The sequence below is a fragment of the Spinacia oleracea genome, chromosome 4 (genome assembly GCF_020520425.1).
Source record: "Spinacia oleracea cultivar Varoflay chromosome 4, BTI_SOV_V1, whole genome shotgun sequence".
Lineage (NCBI taxonomy): Eukaryota > Viridiplantae > Streptophyta > Magnoliopsida > Caryophyllales > Amaranthaceae > Spinacia > Spinacia oleracea.
Genome location: NC_079490.1, coordinates 101,058,380 through 101,076,204, shown reverse-complemented (window position 1 = coordinate 101,076,204; position 17,825 = coordinate 101,058,380). Strand labels below are relative to the sequence as shown.

Sequence of the window (17,825 nt, the reverse complement as noted above, 5' to 3'; positions counted from 1 at the left end):
TTGGCAAGAGATTGTGGGCCTATCTTGTGTGATCAAATGGCGGTACCTATTATATGCTAGTTAGTTTAATCTAGGATTAGGCGAGAGCTCTTCCGTGGATTAGACGCTTAGCGTTCCCTATCCGAGAGGTGGCGGGTTCGTCTTTAGATGCCATTTGCCTAGTCACCATTTTGTTGCATGATCACCATTTCTAGATAGTTGAATTCATTTCCCCCGGTTTCCCTAGCCTATCCCCGACTCCCTAACGTTTCCCTTTCTTGATTCAATTTAGCATAATTCTTAGTTTTAGATTCTTAAAAGTGACAATTCAAAACCAAATCCTTGTTCGAACTGACTTTCAAACTCAATAACCACCGTTTCTTTGGGACGATCCCTTTGCTTACCGCTAGCCGGTAGTTGAGTGGTTTTATAAATTTTGTGTGCATAGGTTGTTTTCTTTCAACGACGGAAAATACACCTATCAATGTGCTTCTCTGTTCTTCGTCATAGGTAGTACGTGCAGTCCCAGTATGTGCGGACCATAGTTAACATATACAACAAGGAATGGGCTTGTGAGTTCCCGAAGGATTGTCGCAGGATCATGTTGGACTCCTCGTTTGCAGTACGTATTAGTAATCCCTTTAGAGGAGCAGTGTTAATTATAATTCCATGTCAATTTGTTAACGACATTTCCCTTGCGTTTTGCAGTATCAGAAGTTAAAGACAAGGGAGACATATGCTGGTCTTCTAAAGAAGTGGTCATCTCCCCTCCAGAAGGTCGTGTCATCAGATATAGCCGTGGTAAAATAACTTATTTATGTCTGTCCTTATAATAAACCCTGTGGTGCGACATGTATGTGACAAGTGTTGACCCCCGTTGACTATATGTTCACCTGGATGCATTAGATGTTTTGTTTGTTGTATTGTTTGTTTTCTTAACTCTAATGGCCATCTAAGATGAAACCGGGAATATGTCATTTAAGTGTACGACTTCACTGTACACTTATGTTTTGTGTAGAGCTTTAGGTGTATTAAATGTCCGCGACAAACAGGTATGCGATGTGTAAGACTTTCTAATTCATGTCCAGGTCTATGTTCCAGTTGTGGACAACGGACAGTGGTGGTGTGTTGCCTCTGCACTGAAAGACCAGAAGATATGGTTCATTGACAGCGTGTATACTAATCCTGCTTCCGAGCATTCTGGGGATGTAAAGAAATTGGTATCTGATTATGTGATACCTAGTTTTTTATTAACCTGGTCTCCGGTGGCCGTTCATGCATTAGATAGTAATCGATATGACGTCCTTAAGTAGTGCATCTTGATAAATCCAGATACAAGCATTGGACTACGTTCTAAGTGCAAGGGACAAGGAGTACAACGCATCCTCTGTGTGGAAGCAGAAGCAGATGATTACGTGGCCTATGGATTCAATCGCCTTTCCTGATTACAACGACAAGTACGGGTTTTCACCTTTAGTATTTTTTTTATTCATATTGTCATTATCCTTATTTGTTAGTTTCGAATCCAGTACTGTATTTGTAGTCATGCTTGCGGAGTAGTGATGCTTATGGCTATCCGGCAGAGTGCAGGGGCGTTTCCAAAGGCAATGGAAGTGGTGAGGCATTCTTTCTGAAGTGATTATATGATGATATGTCAGTCCATGTGATCGACCTAACTTATAGTATTATCTTAATGTGGATGTTTTTTGTTACGGCAGGGAGACATCAAAGTTGCTCGGAAGGCACTGTTTTTGTCGCATTTGAATTCGCAACACAACTCATGCCGTCCCTTGCTTCCTAAAATAGCTGCCACCCATGTCCTAGTTCGTTGATGGAGGACGCGGTCAATCCCCCTACATAGTCAAGTACAATGTGGCCTCTTATCTAATTTGTAGTAGGTGCTTTGAAGTAATTAGTAGCCACATGTTGTGGAGTTTTTAATATTTTAGAACATAAACAACTCGCAAGTATATTTTGGGTGGTATTGTGGTACCAATCTGCATGGCAGTTGGTATTCCCTTCACCAAGGACATGGTCAATATGGTACCATGCGTCCTTTTCAGAATGGTAAAAGTACATTTTTTTAGGGTAGAATGGTAAAGGAAGTACTCATCTTTTGTTGGTTGGGTTGTTAGAATGGGACAGGCAATACGCATTTTTTGGTTTAGGGCATGCTACAGATTTCCTGTAATTATCAGATTTGGTCTATGTTGAAACTGCAAATTGTTAACTACTAAATATGTGTCCCTTGTATTTTTCAAATGTGTCCATGCGAATAACATTTATCCCTACCATACTATACAGTTACCAAACTGTAGAACAAACTAACGTGAGTAAAAAGCCAGTCCAGTTCCAAATTGACGGTAAAAACTCAATAGTCACAAACATTTATAAAACTATGGCAGTTTGGTACAAGTGATATTGTTCACCATGATCACATGATTATTTCTGGTATCAAACTTATGCCTTCTTGTACCAAACTGGTTAACAAAAGTTAAAACTCAATCAAGTGTAAATAAATATGACTGTCTTTTGACGGTTAGATTTTTTTGTAATATGGATAAGGTGGCAGTTATGTGACGCTTATCTCGATCTCCCTATAAATAATAAGTACTCGTTGGCCAAATTTTAAATTCCTTATTCACTTCACAAAGCATATCATCATAAAATGGAAATTCCACTAAACGTATACCCCAAAGTGTGTCCTAACCACCATTACCGTTATGATTATACCGAGCAACACAAAACTGCACGCAAAGCCGATCTCATACAACAGTTCGAGATCGACCTCTCAGAAAAGTATGGCGATGCGGTGGTTGAACCAAACCAACAAGGACATGCACACTTCAGCAGCGTTGATATCGTTGTCGGAGACCCTAATCTAATGGGTATCATATGGTCTAAGATGGACAAGCCAACTAGGGCAAATGCAGTGTTTGCATGCAAGAACTATTCTGTGTGTGGCAGATGAGGTGAAATTAATTTTAATGAGTTTGTCGGAGCATGTTAAGTATGCATTATAATTAAGGAAGTAGGCTTACGATTATGTATTAATTTATCGGTCTTAATATTATCGACGTTCCTATGCCATGTAATATCTTAGTTCTTAGAACAAACTTGGATCAGAACTTTTATGTAACGTTTACCGGATATTCTATTAGTATAACTTGGATCTGAACTTTTATGTACTATTAACCTGTGTTTTCCAACATGTAATATTTTATGCAAATGGAACGTTTATGGAATGTAGGTTATAGTAAAACAAAAATTGTAATGATCAAATAAAAAATACCAAGTACCAAATAACCTAATACTTATTTGTTTGGGCACCTTCGACATTAGAGTATGGTAGTCAAACACTATGCCAAACCCATATACATTAAGTACTAATTTATGAAAAACTTAAATTAGGTCAAGGAATAAATGAAATTGGTTACAAGAATACAAAAGTTTTTTACAAGAAATAAACGAGACTTATTAATGACCAGAAAACACCATCAACAATTTGAAATAATACCTATAAGGGCTTTAAACAATATTGTACAACATGATGAAGACCTAAGTTCTTAGTTTTTGGTAAGGTCATGACATCCGAGGAGGTCTTGTGTGTATATTGGATTATGATTAAGGGTGCCATGATAAACTTGATTGGCTTGAAAAGACGGATTGGCTTGCAACATGTGATTGCCGGAAGGTTGAAAATGTTGGGGACCACCAAGGCAGGACTCATTCCCACCCACCTGAAATATCTGCTTATTGTTACATACACCTTGCAAACACTGATTCCCGGTGGCTTGAAAATTTCCATTACCATTGCTGGTGAAGTACCTAATGGAAGCTGCATTCTGGGACAACTGAGCACCATTACAATGTTGTGACATTTGAGACAGTTGCACTCAGCTGTGGTTTTGTGACATTTGAGACAGTTGCACTCCGCTGATGTTCTGCGACATTTGCACTCCATTAAGGTTTTGGGATATTTGCACACCACCAACGTGTTGGGACATCTGAGAACGTTGTGCAATTGGCATACTAGGTAGATGTCAGGGATCAATCCAATCCCTCAAGGATCTTGGGACGACATAATGACATCAGCACCCTCAGGATTCATACGAATCCCACCCTAATGGAAACAAATTTGTTGCAACTCCTCCACCAACTCTACTGCTGGATGACTGCAAGATTTAGATATTCATATTCAGAATGAAGTAGGCTAATCAATATTAATGTGTCAAATAAAGTGTAATGTATTACTTCACCTGATAGTGTTGAACAGGCACCCCATTGTTGTAGTTCTGTTCCGGGTATATCATACTGCCTCTTACAACCCCTTCATGTTGCTGTGGATCAGCAGCAACATTACTTACCTGGTGTTTCATCAAAATAAAAGTCTTTCAAAAGAACTTCAAGGATGACAATAACAAATTTTCCAATTACTACAATACGTTCTCTTTGACTCACATATCGATTATGGCCACCCCAACCAGGAGTGAAGGGGATTTGTGGGTGAACATAATTATTTTGTGGGTGAACCGACATAGGCCCCCTGTTTTGATAAATACTTGGTTCTGGGTTGTCATCGTCAACTACGTTTTTGGTTTTCCTAACTTGTTTCTTTGCCGGTTTTTTATTCTCGCCGGGTTGCAAGAATCGTTTATCACGTGTCCTGTGAGCCTTGACACCACCACGCGTATCAGGATCTTTTATAATTACTGTCGGGGTTGGAGTGGGAGTATCTCCAATGCTCTTAGGAGGTTTGTTTACGAACCCGGGAGTTGTTGGCCCGTCACTCGCCTTTCTGTTCCCAACAGAAGATGGTCCACCTCCTTGATTATCACCAACAACTGTTGTAACCACATCACTCTCATCCAGACGTAACACAATATTCATAATGCCTTCAATCACCATGTCCAACTTCTGCTCAGAAATTGAACCTCGAAGAGTAGCGGGTTCCGTCGCATTCATAATCTTGTCATAACGCTTAACTTCATCAGTTTTCTCCGGATCATGGCAAGCAACCTTCACAAGAGTGTGCTTGCGTTGGATATCTTTCCTCCAATGATCAACAATATAACCGGACGGTACAGTTTCAACGTTCTCCACGTACAAAACGTTAATGATGTGCCTACAAACAATGACATGGCACTCAAAGTGGTTGCATTCACACTTCGCAAAAGAGGTCTTCTTGTTGAACAATACAACATATATACGCTTCCGGCCACCTAGTGAAATTTCCTTTTTCAAATACTTTGACCATATCCATACTTTTTCCGACACAGTATGCTCAACCTCCTAATCAGATATTATTTTAGAACTAACAGATGTTACATAACATACCCGCATACACTGTTTCTGGACTTCAAGAAACTTTGCATCCGTGTATAGTTTCTGGAACTTTCTCTCCACAGCAAACTCACCAACCAAACACCCCTTATTAATCTCTAATCATTGCAAGGTTTTCCACATTCAAGAATTACCAATTTTACAATAATTCAGCATTATAACCCTAAACCCCAAAATTAGTCTCTAATCATTGCAAGGTTTTCCACATTCATTAATTACCAATTTTACAATAATTCAGCATTATAACGCTAAACACTAAATTAATCTCTAATCATTGCAAGGTTTTCCACATTCATTAATTACCCATTTTACAATAATTCAGCATTAAAACCCTAAACCCTAGATTAACCGCCAATTCATTTACAATTTCTTCCCCAGTTCAATTTTGTCATTAATATACCCTAAAACTTTCCGAACTTAATTGAATACGAATACATACCTAGTCTAACTGCAACTTTCTTTTTCTCCTCACCCCTCCTTCTTCCTCCATGGATGCGACTTATTTCATAAAGACCTTGAAAATACCTAGAATCCTTCCATAAATTATACCTGAAAGACCAATGCCAACCTTACTCGCATATCCGATTTTCAAATACCAGATCTGAAAGGGGTGATGTTGATTAAGGAACCCAGATGTTGATTAGGGAGCAAAAGGAATTTGAAGGAGATCCAGTTCCTAGTAAAAGGAAGGAGTAATTATTTACAAAACGAATCTGAAGAATTTTACCAATTTTTGCCGCTGAACTTTCAACGAAATCTTTTGGGGCAATTCCTCAATATTTCACTCTCTCTCTCTAGAATTTAAGTAAATGCAAATGGCGCTAAGAGAATAAACTATTTCCTTTTATTTTTCAAGCACCTTTTACCCCACTTTTGAAGAAAATATTACTTTAATGCTAGTATACCATTTAAATGGTATACCCAGTATAGATCAAGACTTTCTCCTTGTATTAGTCTAACCAATTTGTATAAAAACTTAACTATTTGATCTGCTCGATGATAAGTGGAACTACGTGTATTATAATTCGTAACTAGTTTATATAATACCTTAACTATTTGGCTAATAAGTGGAACTATTGTATTATACCTTAACTGACTTCTACAAAAACTTAACTATTCGAATTGGCACATAAATCCAACTATTTGTACATTGAAACTCGTAAACACGTAACTAAAACTCAAAAAAATTAGGTCATTGCTTAAATAATTCGTTTCAATACTTAACTAATTAGGTCATTGCTTAACTAATTAGTTTCATTGCTTAACTATTGGTTTCATTGCTTAACTAGTTGAATTTCAGGCTTAACAAATACTTTCTTTATATCTGTAAATTTATTGATTCCATTGATTAACTAATTAGTTCCATTGCTTAACTAATTAGTTTCATTAATTAACTAATTGATTCCATTGCTTAACTAATTAAATTTAATTAATGCTTAAAAATGAAACAGGAAAAGTTCATTAATCACACTTATTGCACTAGTTTCCCATTTTCGGGGGTAAGGCCTAATCTTTTCACATTGGAACTCGAATTCCTCGAAAATTTCATCCTCATTTTCCAATATGTGTTAAAAATCTCTACAATCATTGCTTAACTAATTAGTTTCGGTGGTTAATTAATTGGATTCATTGCTTAACTAATTGGTTCTATTGCTTAACTAATTAATTCATGTGCTTGATCCATTGGTTCCATTACTTAACTAATTGGTTCCATTGCTTAACTAATTGGTTTCATTGCTTAACTAATTGTTTACATTGCTTAACTAATTGAATTTCAGGATTAACAAATATTTTCTTTATATTAGTAAACTAATTATTTTCAGTTCTTAACTAATTAGTTATAGTGTTTAACTAATAGAAAAATTACTTTAAATAATCCAACCTTTCGGCGATTCCGTTAATAATCCAACCTATCGATTATTATTTAATAAACTAACCTTTATACCCCATCTACTTTTATTGCACCCATCAGGTAAAAAACCGGAGCAACAGGTCATCTGCCCACGTGGCATGCTGCCATTAGTCCATTATAATATTTTTATCTATTCCTTTCTTTTCTCTTTTCTTTTCTTTACTCTTCTCTTTTGTTTCTCTCTCTTTTCCATAACACCATAAAAATAGTCAGCCACAAACTCCAAAATCTCCACTCTTAAACACATGACATAACCCATTTAAGCCACTCTTAAACACATGACATAACCCATTTAAGCCACCTAACCCACTGTTGCTGCCGAACTCTTCCTCCAATCCACCCAAAACATAAACCATGACTTTTCCCCTCACTTTAATTTTCTTAATTTCAATTTCTTATACAAATTGTAAAAAAAGATTAAATTGATTGAAATTAAACACCAAATACTTGAATTCATGCCTAAATGCGTATAAGAATTGTTCAAAATTTGACTCACATTGTTTGAACATGGACCCTAAATATTTCCCCAATTTCATTTTTGTTAGGCTTGTGAGAATGTGGGCTTTAGCATCCGGTGTCGGAGGTTGGCAGTGGTTGTGGATGGAGTGTCTGTGGCCCAGGTGAAGCAACAACGAGGAGAGGAATAAGTTGCAGGCGTGGACGGCGACAATTCGAAGAACCCAGGTGTTGGTGATTGTAGACGCGGGCGACGGCGGTGGTTGTTGACGAGTGATGGATGTGGTGAAATTGGTCATATGGGGAAAAAGGATGATTTTCTTTTAAAAGTAATTAAATAAAAATATTATGTTTTTTTTTTCCTGAAAGTGGGAAGGTGACCTTGTTAGCAGGTAAGCGGTCATTTGGGTGCAAGAAAAGTTGACAGGGTATAAAGGTTGGATTATTAAATAATAATTGATATGTTGGATTATTAGCGGAAAATCGTCGAAAGGTTGGATTATTAAAAGTAAATTTTCCTTAAGTAATTGGTTTCATTGCTCGACTAATTGGTTTAATTACTTAATTAATTGGTTCCAGTGCCTAACTAGTTAGTTCTATTGCGTAACTAATTAGTTCTATTGCTTAACTAATTGAATTCCAGACTTAACAAATACTCCCTTTCTTCACTAATTAGTTCCACTGTTTAACTGATTGGTTTCAGTGCTTAACTAATTGGTTCAATTGCTTAACTAATAGATTACATTGCTTAACTAATTAGTTACATTGCATAACTAATTGGTTTATTTTCTTAACTAATTGGTTCAATTGTTAACTAATTGAATTTCAGACTTAACAAATACTCCCTTGCTTCACTAATTAGTTCCTATGTTTAACTGATTGGTTTCAGTGCTTAACTAATTGGTTCAATTGCTTAACTAATAGATTACATTGCATAACTAATTGGTTTCAGTGCTTAACTAATTGGTTCAATTGCTTAACTAATAGATTACATTGCATAACTAATTGGTTTATTTGCTTAACTAATTGGTTCAATTGTTTAACTAATTGAATTCCAGACTTAACAAATACTCCCTTGCTTCACTAATTAGCTCCACTGTTTAACTGATTGGTTTAAGTGCTTAAGTAACTGGTTCAATTGCTTAACTAATAGATTACATTGCTTAACTAATTAGTTACATTGCATAACTAATTGGTTTATTTGCTTAACTAATTAACTTAAGGCTTAACTAATTTATTCATTTGCTTAACTAATTGAATTTTATGCTTAATAAATACTTTCTTTATATGTATGTAAACTGGAAAAATCTTAACTAAAACTATTGAAATATTAACTAAAATGTTAACTAAAACTCGCAAAATCTTAACCACACGTCTACACTGATAAATTAAATTTTAACTAAATTAAATTTATTCGTAACTGAAACTCATCTTAAATAAAACAAAGAAAATCGTAACAATAACGAAGAAAACCTTAACTAAAACCAAGACAATCGTAACTATAAGTATATTGTAACTAAAACGAATGTATACATAGCCGAAGCAAATTTAATCACAAATAAACCAATATAATTATTAACTAAAACGAAAATATTCTTAACTAAATATATAAAAAGTATAACTAAAATTAAACTATTCTAAAAAAACTATAAATAACAAAACAAAGTTATTGTCAATTAAAACAAATAAATTCTTAACTAAAATGAATTAATTTTTAACTGAAACGAATTACAACTACAAAGAACAGCTATCGAACAACAATATCCAACAACAGGAGCTTCTGCCACCACAAACCACTAGGCCAGATGCGAGGGGGTAGAGGTTGGTGTGTGCCTCGATTACAACGATGGATCCGATAGTTATGCGCTCTTCGACGTACAACCACCGCCGAAGCCACCTTCACATTTGTTCCATCGCCGAAGCCACCGCTGCTACCACCACCAAGAAGCATCAATTAACAACAACAAAATTGAAACATCAAACAGAAAATCAAAAACGTATAAACATATCAACGATTCACCAGCAAATAACAACAACAAAATCAGTCAAACAACGTTTGGAGCACGATTTACATCAAATGGAAAATCGTACAATACTCTTGAATTCTTGATTGCACCAAAACCTAACCCTAGATATTGAGATTCAAACTTGAAAACATGAAGAAGATGAAGGAGATTAAAGATTATGGAGGAGAGAGATAGAAGAATTACCTAATCGCCGCTTCATTCTCGACATTATCGTCGACGCAGGAACGAAACAAGTAGCCCATTGGCGGAGGAGGTTTTGTAGAGATCGGCGGTGCGGATGAGTAATCAACGAGAGATCGTTGCCCACCTCTCCGTGGTTGTGCCTCCCGGCCAGCCGTGCAATTAGGGTTTGAGGAGAGAGAAAGAAGCAGGGAGTTTGAGGAAAGAGGGAAATCAATTAGGGCTTAGAAACAAGTTGAAAATAGATATTTATATGACCCGCCAATTAAAACCCACGAATTGTTCGACCCATGAACTGACCCGCGACTTGAGTGGTCTGACCATTAAGACGGTCGTTTTAAAAAATTTGTATTGGATAGATTGCACAAGAAGATCTCAATTGATGTATTCATCATGGGGAGAAATACGTGTTGCACTCTTTTTCCCTTAACCAAGATTTTGTCTACTGGGTTTTTCTTGTAAGGTTGTTAATGAGGCAACATCTCAAGCGTATTATAAAGAACGATGTACTCTTTTTCCTTCACTAGGTTTTTATCCCACAGGGTTTTCCTAATAAGGTTTTAACGAGGCATAATGTTCGATAATGGACATGCAATTAGGGGGGTGTTATGAAATATTATGTGGATGCCCATTATATCCGTAGTATCTTTCTGGAATATTCTAGATTTATGGTTTATTGTTTTCCAAGCAAACCCTATTCAATTGTATGTATATAATATTATTCATGAAATAAAACACACAGTTATTCTCTCTCAATTTATCTTCTCTTTCTGTTTATTTTACAACACTAAATTAATTTTCTTACGGTAATCACATACTATGACTATCTTAGAAAATTCAATGTAAATAACGTTTATGCATATTTCTTCACTGCGATATGATATTAATTTTTCCTTTGAAGTTTGCTTCCCCATTTGAATCAAAAAAAAAAAATGATATTAATTGTTTGTTTAATCAATGCACGCACCGCATATATTATTACACATGAGAATATGAGACTAGTATAGAAATGGATGTACGTAGTCCTCGGCACGTCTACCTTAGGAGAGAGAAAATGGAGGGAGCCAGGCAAAGGGGTGAGGGTACACTATTCTCCATTTGTACTTTAGTTTTTTCTTCCTTTTTTTCATCCCCGAAAGTACCGTTACCTGATCATTATTTCACAAGAAATAACAAAAATATTAAAAAATATATTTCAAAATTCCGTTAACGGGTACAATTGTCATCCCGTTTTAGCTCAATCAGGTAATTTCTTCTCTAATTATTAATTTCATTCCGTTTTCACGCTTCAATTGGATTTTGATTGCTTTATTTATTTTGTAATTTTTGTGTTAGGTAGGTTTTGGATTAATTTGGAATTGTTGCACTTGAAGAACAAAAAAAGGGCATGATTTGATGCAATGCTGTCGAATTTGATTACAGGGAGATTGGAATTTTGAATTGTGTGATTTTCAGCAAATTATATGATTATTTTGGGGTAAAATTGTGTACGAGAAAGTTTTAATAGATGAGATGAAAAAAAGAAAATGGGAGTGGAATATTAATAATTTGGTGATTCATAGAAATGAGAAGACTCAATTGTATCATTATTTTTGTAGCAATTTTTCTTTTCCCGTGTAGTTTCTTGGAAGGAAAAAGTTTTACAAGAATATTTCGCAGTTACGGGTTCGAATATCCTCAATTGGAGCTCAAGAGACAATGGGTATGCTTATGATTTCAACACATGTTTTTTGCATTGGTTAACTATTGTAGGGTGTTTGATTGTGTATTTGCTGAATTGTATGCTATTAGGTTGGATGTGTCATGATTAGTTGATTGTTAATGATGGTTTCATTGTACTTGTATTCTTATTTTATTCGAACTCTTTATTTTATCTCAAGAACTCGTCTTGGATGCTCAACCATCCTAAATAGGTAGGACACTTTGACACATCCTTTTGGGTCAACACGGTGGAATTTGTTTAAGAAATAGCAGAGTCGGACTCTTATGACATGTACCTGAGTCCGAATAACATAACTTATAATGAAAGATGATGTTTGAAACTTGCCTTTTTTTTTTCAATGCTTCTGACTAGGAAGTTGTCTTCCAATGTATAATGTGAATACATAGATTTGACTACTATAGTTGCTTAATATTTAATATGTTGATAGATTTTGTGGTTGGTATAACGGCCTTGTAATTCTTGCTTTGAGCTAACTAGTTACTGGTTTCTGTTAGAAGTGCACGTAAAAAAAAAAAAAGTTTCTTTCTAATTGAATGGAAAGACAAAATGGTGGACAGAGAATGAGTAGATGGTAAAGAGGGGAAGGAGTTCTTTCTTTGGTAGGTGGGGAACGGGGATTGGGTGGAGGGGGAGGTAGAATGGTGTTCTTGAGAGGTCACAGTTTGGTTTTTCAGGGTTTTGCGATTATATTATTTACCTGCCTGCATCCTTGATAAATCCATGACACAACTTGTTGTAAGTAAGCATATAAGGTGATCACCAGCCTCTTGGCTTGAGCAGTAAACATTTGGATGATGTTATGAAGTAAGTATGAAGAGGATGCGCAGATCCTTACAAAGTGGCTTAGCCAGCTTGCTCTTCTTATATTCGAATGTGCTTGGTGGAATTTCGACTGAAAGGTTTCTTCAGTGTTTTAAAGAGCTCCTATTTTACCCAGATTCGCGCTTGCTATATGATCTCACACATGGTGAACAGAGATTCACTGGAAGTATCTGCTTTAGAGATAGTGAGGCTCTGTGCAATTATAAACGCACCACTGCATGTACAGTTTCATTTCCCATAAATGTAGAGATCGTTTAATATGTATTTTTCTTCTGTATATCTTAACTCAGACAGAAGCACGTTCATTGGGCATCATAAGCCTCACATTCACTGGTTTTTCACTACGTCGAATGATATATTCCTATGATGGATCTCTTTGACGTAGAAATCTCATGTATGGTATCTGAGAGGTTGACTGATCTTATAGATTTGTACACAACCTTGCTCAAAGATAGGTCTTGATGTGTGCAAGGGTTTTGACACATTTTAAACTGTTGTCTAACTGTCATATTACGCTCACTAGTTTCTCTCAAACATTTATTATAATTGTGTATACTTATTGAACTTGAAACTTAAATAGATATTCTGTCAACAGGCAGACTACATGCAGAAAAGTTGCTCCAAAGAATTGGCAGAAATGAAGAAAGAACTTGGTGAATGTGTCTTGTATTTGTCATTCAAGGCTGATAAAATTGACATTAGATCGAGTGCAGTTTGGTTGAAACAAAGAGGATCTCATGAAACCACGATTACCCAGCAATCCAACCTACAAGAACTTGTTTTGGTTTGCTTAAGAATGAGTTACCATCTTTTTCCTGGTTTTACTGAACAAAATGGATGTACTAGTCATGCTAAATTGCATTTTCATCAGTATAGTGTTCCTAGAAGATTCTTGGCTGACAAGTCTCCCAAAGGTAGTTCAGATAACGTTACTTCATTTCTGTCTGTAATGCTTGTCCTTTTACCATCCTATCCTATCTTTTGCTAATGTTCTCACACTGTTGATGCAGCACCTTCCAGTACTGCTGCTGGTCCAGCATCAGATATATTTAACGACCCAATTATCATACCACCTAATTTGCTTCTTTCACCACCTCCGCCTATGAAAGTTGAGGATCCTCCAACCACTTCTGGAAGGGAAGAACATAACAAAGACATGAACAAAGTGATAACCGTTGCTGCATCAATAGCAGGGGCTGTTGTCATTTTTGCCTTACTGTTATTTTGTTGCCTGATGAGAGGTCACAGCTGCTATGAAGATATGCAGAAAGATGACAGACCTCTGTTGACATTAAGTTCAAGTGACTACTCTGCTGGTAATCTAAGTGTTTGATCCTCTTACCTTCCTTCCTGTGATCTTTTAACATTAAATTAAGTTTTGGTATATGTTTCTGAATTGTGCATAAAATTCAACCGGCCAGGTTTTTCGACTAATTCTGACATTAAGGCTGTTGGAAAAATTACAGCTTTCAATGACTCAACACTAAAACAAGAGGGACATGGCAATTCCCTAGCTGGAATTCCCGAACATAGTCCTGGAAATGCTGAAGGGCTGCCTTCCCAGAAACATACTCCTGTAGAATCATGTCCTCCCATCCCAGCTGCACCACCACCTCCACCACCAAAGCCTAAACCTCAGCCACCACCGCCACCAAAAATTGTTCGACCTCCTCCTGCACCTCCAAAAGCAGGTGCTATAGGACCTTCTAGCCGAGGACGGTCAGCTTCTGGTGATGGTAGTGACTCTGCAGGTGACCCTGATGCCCCAAGAACAAAGCTAAAACCATTCTTCTGGGATAAAGTGGTTGGTAATCCTGAGCAGTCAATGGTGTGGGATGAAATTCGAGCAGGATCATTCCAGTAAGACTCAAAAACGCCTCGTATCTTCTTTGAATGATTTTTCTCACAGTTAGATGTAAATTGGGAAGGAGAAATAAGTTTAGCTTAAGATGTTGGGTTCAGAATTCCCTCTCCATCGTGATGTTGGTTTACTTTTGCAATATTCTGAAATACTATCCTAAGCTACGTTTTCACCAGAATAATTGTAATCTGCATAATTTTTCAGGTTCAACGAAGAGATGATAGAATCTCTGTTTGGATATAGTTCTGATGACAAAAGGAATTCTGGGAATAGGAATCGTTCAAATGATCCTTCTCAACAACAATATATACAGATCATTGATCCAAAGAAGTCTCAAAACTTGTCCATCCTTCTTAAAGCACTTAACGTAACAACAGAAGAAGTTCGTGATGCCCTTATCGAAGGTACTTCTCCCTATCTTTCTTCCCTCATTTGAACTGTATATTGCAGCTTACTTCTGCATCTGTGCATGTAAAAGATCACCATTGCAATTCGTTGCAAATACTCACAGAAAGCTATTATTAACTAAATCAAATATATAGTTTTATTACAAGGAAAAAGAACTATAGTGTGTACAGCTCGCAGAAAAGAATGCTTCCTTTTCCAGTTCCTATTCATATGATGAACACGTCACTGATTTAAACAAAGAAGGTGGTATTTGCTTCACATTTCTGACTTTAATACCATACAAACAACAACAACAACAACAACAACAACAAATGAGACTTCAATACCATGCTTTTTTCTATTTACAGTAAAGGTTCACTGTACATACTATTCAGTTCATATATTGTAAATGTGTGCACACACATCATTTCCTACTTTAGTAGCATTTGAAGTTCCTTATGTTCTTCATTTCTTGAGTCTGGCTCTCCCCAGCTCCAGAAAGAATACATCTGCAAAAATTCTGTGCTGAACTCACTTTCTCGTGATATCAGTGCATGTCAATGCACATCCCTACAATGTCATGTTATTTCTCCATGTAATAGACTGTCCTTCATTCCAAGCTACCACACTCTATCCAATAAACAAACCCCAATCTGATACTTTCCTTTCATAGAATTCCCATGCAAATTAATGAGAGATTCGAATACCAGCCAAAAGCACGTTACTTTGGCTATGCAATGTATCGAGTACCAAATCTACCTTCTCGTCCAAATGGCATAACATAATACTATGACGTGGCTTCCTACGTATGCCAGTTAGGCATCTGTGACTCGCTGCAAAGGGTAGTGTCATTAATGGAAGTAAGCCTTCAAAACGACCAAATTGGACTCTTGGCTTCCTGTTTATACCAGTTAGGCATTTGTGTGGCTTGTGCTGCTTCCCTATTTGGTAAAAAAGTCGTTAATGCTTTACTTGGATATTCCTTCTATATGGAATGTTATTTTGCTGCATCGTAATTTTGTTGTGTTCTGGTTGATGCTTTGTTTATCTTTGCTGTTCTTCAAAATAACGAGTTTGAGGTATCTGCAATGAGTTAGGAAATGAACTTCAAACAGAGCTTCTGCAAACATTGTTGAGAATGGCACCAACACAAGAAGAAGAACTAAAGCTTCGATTATTCAATGGTGATGTTTCTCAACTTGGACCTGCAGAAAGATTCCTGAAAGTATTGGTTGATATCCCCTTTTCTTTTAGACGAATGGACTCACTAATGTTCATGATGACGTTCAAGGAGGAAGTTTCAAGTATTAAAGAGTCTTTTGTTACATTGGAGGTAAGAACGTATCTTCCATTCAGTGTATAATAGTTCTTTAATTCCCTTACTGTATCTCTGTGACCTTGGCGAATTATTAAGAGATATATATAAGCTAATGTTTAACTCAGGTCTCTATGCGATGGTATTTTCCGTTCCCTGGTTGTCTTCAAGAATGAACTAACAAGTGGTCTCACTTTCTTTAGATTATACATTCATGAACATAAAACATTATATGAATGAAATGTAGAATTTAGATATTTAGTGGGTGCATGTGATTTCTGTTTTATCTTACAGGTGGCTTGTGATGAACTAAAAAAGAGTAGACTATTCCTTAAACTTTTGGAAGCTGTTCTGAAAACTGGTAACCGTATGAATGATGGCACCTATCGTGGGGGTGCTCAGGCATTCAAACTTGATACTCTATTGAAACTGGCTGATGTAAAAGGAACAGATGGAAAGACCACACTTTTGCACTTTGTTGTTCAAGAGATAATACGGTCTGAAGGCTTGAAAGCTATGCGTGCTGCAAAAGAGAACCGTAGTATATCAAGTGTAAAGACTGAGGATTCTTTTGATGATCCTACCTTTGATCCATCAGAACACTACCACACTCTTGGCCTTCAAGTAGTTTCAGGGATTAGCTGTGAACTTGAAAATATAAAAAAGGCAGCAGTTATTGACAGTGATGTGCTTACATCAACAGTGTCTAAGCTAGGGCAGTCCCTAATCAAAGTTAAAAACTTCTTGGATAACGAGATGTGTAGTCCTGAGAAAGAGACTGGGTTCTATTCTGTTCTTGAAAGTTTTGTAAAACATTCAGAAGGTGAGGTAACATGGCTACAAGAAGAAGAAAAAAGGATATCAGGTTTGATGAGAAAAACAGCAGACTATTTCCATGGGAATGCTGGAAGGGAAGAAGGCCTTCGTTTGTTCAGTATTGTACGTGACTTTCTCTTAATGTTGGATAAGATTTGTACAGAGCTGAGACAATCTTATGCAAAGCTAGCAAGAAACTCAAGCAAGGAATCTTCACTCAAAAGGACTTCTCTAGATCAGCACCAATCCATGCAGGACATGCGCCAGAAATTATTTCCTGCAATTGCTGATAGACGTGTGGATGACTCCACTTCAGATTCTGACGATGATTAGAACAGCATCGCCTGCAGCCTGGTAGATTTTCCTCTGTATTTGATTGTTTTTTTTTTCACTAGAATTATTTGTTTCTGATTTACTAGTAGTTTATAAAAATTAAAAAAAAATCTAAATGATTAATCATTATTCCCTCCGTATTTTTTTGGAAGTTATATTTACTACTTGCGGCCGCCGTATTATTTTAGGAGTTACAATTCTATTATTGGTAACTATTACATCTATCCCCAATTGTTTATTATTTGCTACTTACCCACTTAAATCATATATAATTCCCTATTTGGTTACTTTTACATCCCACTTATATTTTTTAATTTTTTTATTGACAATTACCCCAATTACATCATTATTATATCAAATTCAACAAAGGATATGCCGGTGAAGAGGTGAATATGTAACTCTTAAAAAAGTAAAAAGAGATTACTTCATTAGTTTAGTCGTATAGATTCTGAAAATTTTCTGTATACATTTTGGTAATTTATTGTGTGTGTATTTTATTATTTCGGCTGTATTTCCCTTTCTTGACAGGCGTGTCCTTATAAGTAGAGTAGTCTTATAACTAACATAAGTTGGTGGGTAACTTATCTTGTGACTTGGAGGTCACAGGGTCGAGCCCCATCAGCTGCAAGCTAAACAATGATTCGGCCTTTCCGTGCATAGTATGTCTATGT

General features: G+C 36.4%; 2 protein-coding genes and 1 long non-coding RNA gene across 7 annotated transcripts; 1 reads left to right on the top strand and 2 right to left on the bottom strand.

Moving 5' to 3' along the window:
- Nucleotides 1–4,079: 4,079 nt before the first annotated feature.
- On the bottom strand, nucleotides 4,080–5,563 carry LOC110802303 (protein FAR1-RELATED SEQUENCE 3-like). The gene is made up of 5 exons (XM_056842038.1): nucleotides 5,542–5,563; nucleotides 5,317–5,420; nucleotides 4,441–5,271; nucleotides 4,239–4,346; nucleotides 4,080–4,154 (listed from the first exon to the last, which is right to left on the bottom strand). Exons 1-5 carry the CDS (start codon nucleotides 5,561–5,563, stop codon nucleotides 4,080–4,082), a joined length of 1,140 nt encoding a protein of 379 aa, XP_056698016.1.
- Nucleotides 5,564–9,200: 3,637 nt separating this feature from the next.
- On the bottom strand, nucleotides 9,201–10,459 carry LOC130460037 (uncharacterized). The gene is made up of 2 exons (XR_008919854.1): nucleotides 9,901–10,459; nucleotides 9,201–9,618 (listed from the first exon to the last, which is right to left on the bottom strand). It is a non-coding gene; the product is annotated as an uncharacterized lncRNA (long non-coding RNA).
- Nucleotides 10,460–10,813: 354 nt separating this feature from the next.
- LOC110802307 (formin-like protein 3) lies at nucleotides 10,814–17,336 on the top strand. Of its 5 annotated transcripts, none has more exons than XM_022007753.2 (8): nucleotides 10,816–11,142; nucleotides 11,237–11,599; nucleotides 13,038–13,356; nucleotides 13,453–13,758; nucleotides 13,864–14,302; nucleotides 14,508–14,707; nucleotides 15,788–16,023; nucleotides 16,300–17,336. In XM_022007753.2, the coding sequence occupies exons 2-8, from the start codon at nucleotides 11,462–11,464 to the stop codon at nucleotides 17,152–17,154; spliced, it is 2,493 nt and encodes an 830-aa protein (XP_021863445.1). In that variant the 5' UTR covers nucleotides 10,816–11,142; nucleotides 11,237–11,461; the 3' UTR covers nucleotides 17,155–17,336. The 5 variants fall into 5 exon arrangements, with proteins under 5 accessions (XP_056699655.1, XP_021863445.1, XP_021863446.1 ...); XM_022007754.2 differs by having other exon boundaries at nucleotides 11,233–11,599; XM_056843675.1 differs by having other exon boundaries at nucleotides 10,822–11,142; nucleotides 13,909–14,302.
- Nucleotides 17,337–17,825: the final 489 nt, after the last annotated feature.